This window comes from Montipora capricornis, chromosome 14 (assembly GCF_036669925.1).
Source record: "Montipora capricornis isolate CH-2021 chromosome 14, ASM3666992v2, whole genome shotgun sequence".
Classification (NCBI taxonomy): domain Eukaryota; kingdom Metazoa; phylum Cnidaria; class Anthozoa; order Scleractinia; family Acroporidae; genus Montipora; species Montipora capricornis.
This window is the reverse complement of record NC_090896.1, coordinates 12,307,805-12,310,304: the sequence shown is the minus strand read 5'-3', so window position 1 is coordinate 12,310,304 and position 2,500 is coordinate 12,307,805. Positions and strand designations below refer to the sequence as shown.

The following is a 2,500-nucleotide window of genomic DNA, read 5'->3' as shown; positions in this document are numbered from 1 at the left end:
GCAAGTCTTTTTTCCCTCAGCTGCTCTCTATTTCTAAAGACAGTCAGCAGTTCCTGTTTGATCTCTCGCAGTTTTTTCGCTGCTCTTTCGTATTTAGTCAACTGCTGAAAACACTGTCGGCAAACAAACAAACTACTGTCCTCCTGGTATTTCTTCACGTCAAATTCCAGCAACGATTGAATTATTCCAGCTAAATCAGTGGACGTTTTACCAAATATATAGACGTTATTTTTACTGGTAGGGATAGATGAACAAATAAAACACTCATTGCTGCTTTCCACGACTTTCTTAGGCGTCTCTCCATCCCTTTCCATAACACGTCGCATGCCGCAAGGGGTTTTCCCGCGAAAGAAAACACAACCTCTCCTGTGATTGGTGCAGCGTATACAATGACAAGTAAACGAGGTTCATTGGTCCGAGCAAAATCGTCTTGTTTGCTTTTTCTCACACTTGCAGTCCACAGTACCGCACTAAACAATGGTGCTTTCGATTCAAGTTCGCTGTTGAATTTCTTGAACGAAAAGGACTGAAGGTCTTTCTTGCTGGGCGATCTGAGACAGCTTGGATTCTTTAATGAACACATAGCAGTACACTCACGATCAACCTCCTCCAGATACAACTGCTGCATATATTTCCTTAAAATTGGATTCTTCCATACGGCTCCAGCAATTTGCTTGTATGTTCCGCGAGAAAGCATCTTGCCGAGCAACTCTAATCCTTTGTGAAGAGTATTCACTTTTCTTTGGCTGGGCCATTCGACAGTGACTTCCACACGAGTCTTCTTTTCCTCTGGTTCACGAGCAGGAATTGGCGAAACATGTCGAACCACCACAGCAAAAGCGACAGGACGATTTTTCTCCTTACAAGGTGTTGACGTGAGCAAACTTGGCCATTGATCTACCGATGTTCTATTTGGCAATGTGCTGTTATCTTCTTCGATATCCACAGATGTCACAGACGCTTTAAAATCTTCTAAGGCAACACGCTTTGTAGCTTGCTCTTGGGAGTTGCTGAGCTGGTTTGAGGAAGGCATTGGGACTGGTAATGGAACAGTGGAACACTTCTTTGACTGGAAAATCTTCTGAATTGAGCTGTTCACTTCGTGAAGATTCTTCAAGAGCACCCTTCGTTTCTTCAGCACGCACAGACAATTCCTACAAATGTACGTGGACTTGATTTCCACTTTACACTCCAAAGACATCAGTTCCTCTTGAACTTTAAAAGAATTGCGCCCTTGACCATCAACAAGATTTTTATCCGTATTTTTTACGATGCCTAAGCCACAGAGAACGCACAAACTCATAGTCAAGATCTCACATCATATTGTTGTTGCGAAATGAAATATCCTGTACAGAAGGCTCCGATTGCAAAGCCTGCGAAAATGAAAGCCAATCAAATCTCGCTATTTCAGTGATGTAATGATGTAAGGGGAATAACCAATCAAATCATTTTCCACACATTCCTGAAAAAGTCGTGCTTTGCTGGTCACTACTGCATGCTAAATCAAAGGACACAGACAGTGATACAGATAGTGAGTGATACATATGCATTTGTGGACCAGAACTTGGTATATAATTGTTATGTGGGAAGTTGTTGAAAACCCTGCTGACAATATACAGGGAAAGAAACAGCTTGCAAAATTCAGGATGTCACAAATCAAAGAGGTTAAGCATTTTTATTATATTGATACCTTTGTAACGCTGACCTCTCGAACTGAAGTTATATCAGTATGGAGATGGCAGATACAATGATAATATTCTCTTGGTTGCGCAAAGGCAGTCGCTTATAATAACAATATCGTAAAAATTCGTAAGCCACAAACCTGTCTAAAACGGACACAGTTTGCCCTCTGATAGAACAGAAAAGACGAGGACAACTGTACGTAGACGTAAGCAAAGTTTATTTGAGCATTGATAAGCTCAAAAGTTAATTTTCCCATACAAAGTCTATAAATAGTATACCGCGCTTGGTCACCTGCTTGGTATACCTGCCTGTGGGTCACACACTCAACATCGCTGGTGTGATTTTGTGTCTAGTGTAAGCGCCGTTTGACGACTGCCAATCATTTGCCCAAAATACATTTTACATATTTTGAAAGACCTACCCCTCCTTAATTAAAACCCGTAATCTCACGAAATTCAGTGATATGGCACATGGTCAAAATAACAGTTCTTCCCACCGACCAACGAAGTTAACATTGGAGAACACTTCGGTTTTGTTTACGGCAAAATAATTAGATTAATTCAATATTCTTGAAAATGTGTTTTTCGGAAAAGTAAAATTTGTACAACAAGTTGGTTGTATTACAATTTTTCTGCCTTCGATAGTTACAACATGCGAATCAAATGGAAATGGTCAATTTTCAACCCAGTTGGGACTTGCTGGAGTCTGGAGGTTAAATCAAAAATGTTCTTTTTCTCGGAAAGACAAACCTATTTCGAGGAAAAAAACACAGGCTACTTGTATTCTTGCTAGGGGCTAGCTATATGCAAAGGGGAGC

General features: G+C 40.7%; 1 protein-coding gene across 1 annotated transcript in view; it reads left to right on the top strand.

Moving 5' to 3' along the window:
* The first annotated feature begins 1,495 nt into the window (after positions 1-1,495).
* The window catches only part of LOC138031402 (golgin subfamily A member 6-like protein 7), a 3,261-nt gene continuing 2,256 nt past the window's right edge, over positions 1,496-2,500 (top strand). The window contains exon 1 of the mRNA XM_068879101.1: positions 1,496-1,567. Within this exon, the coding sequence (XP_068735202.1) occupies positions 1,496-1,567 (72 nt within the window). The remainder of the gene's footprint in view (positions 1,568-2,500) is intronic.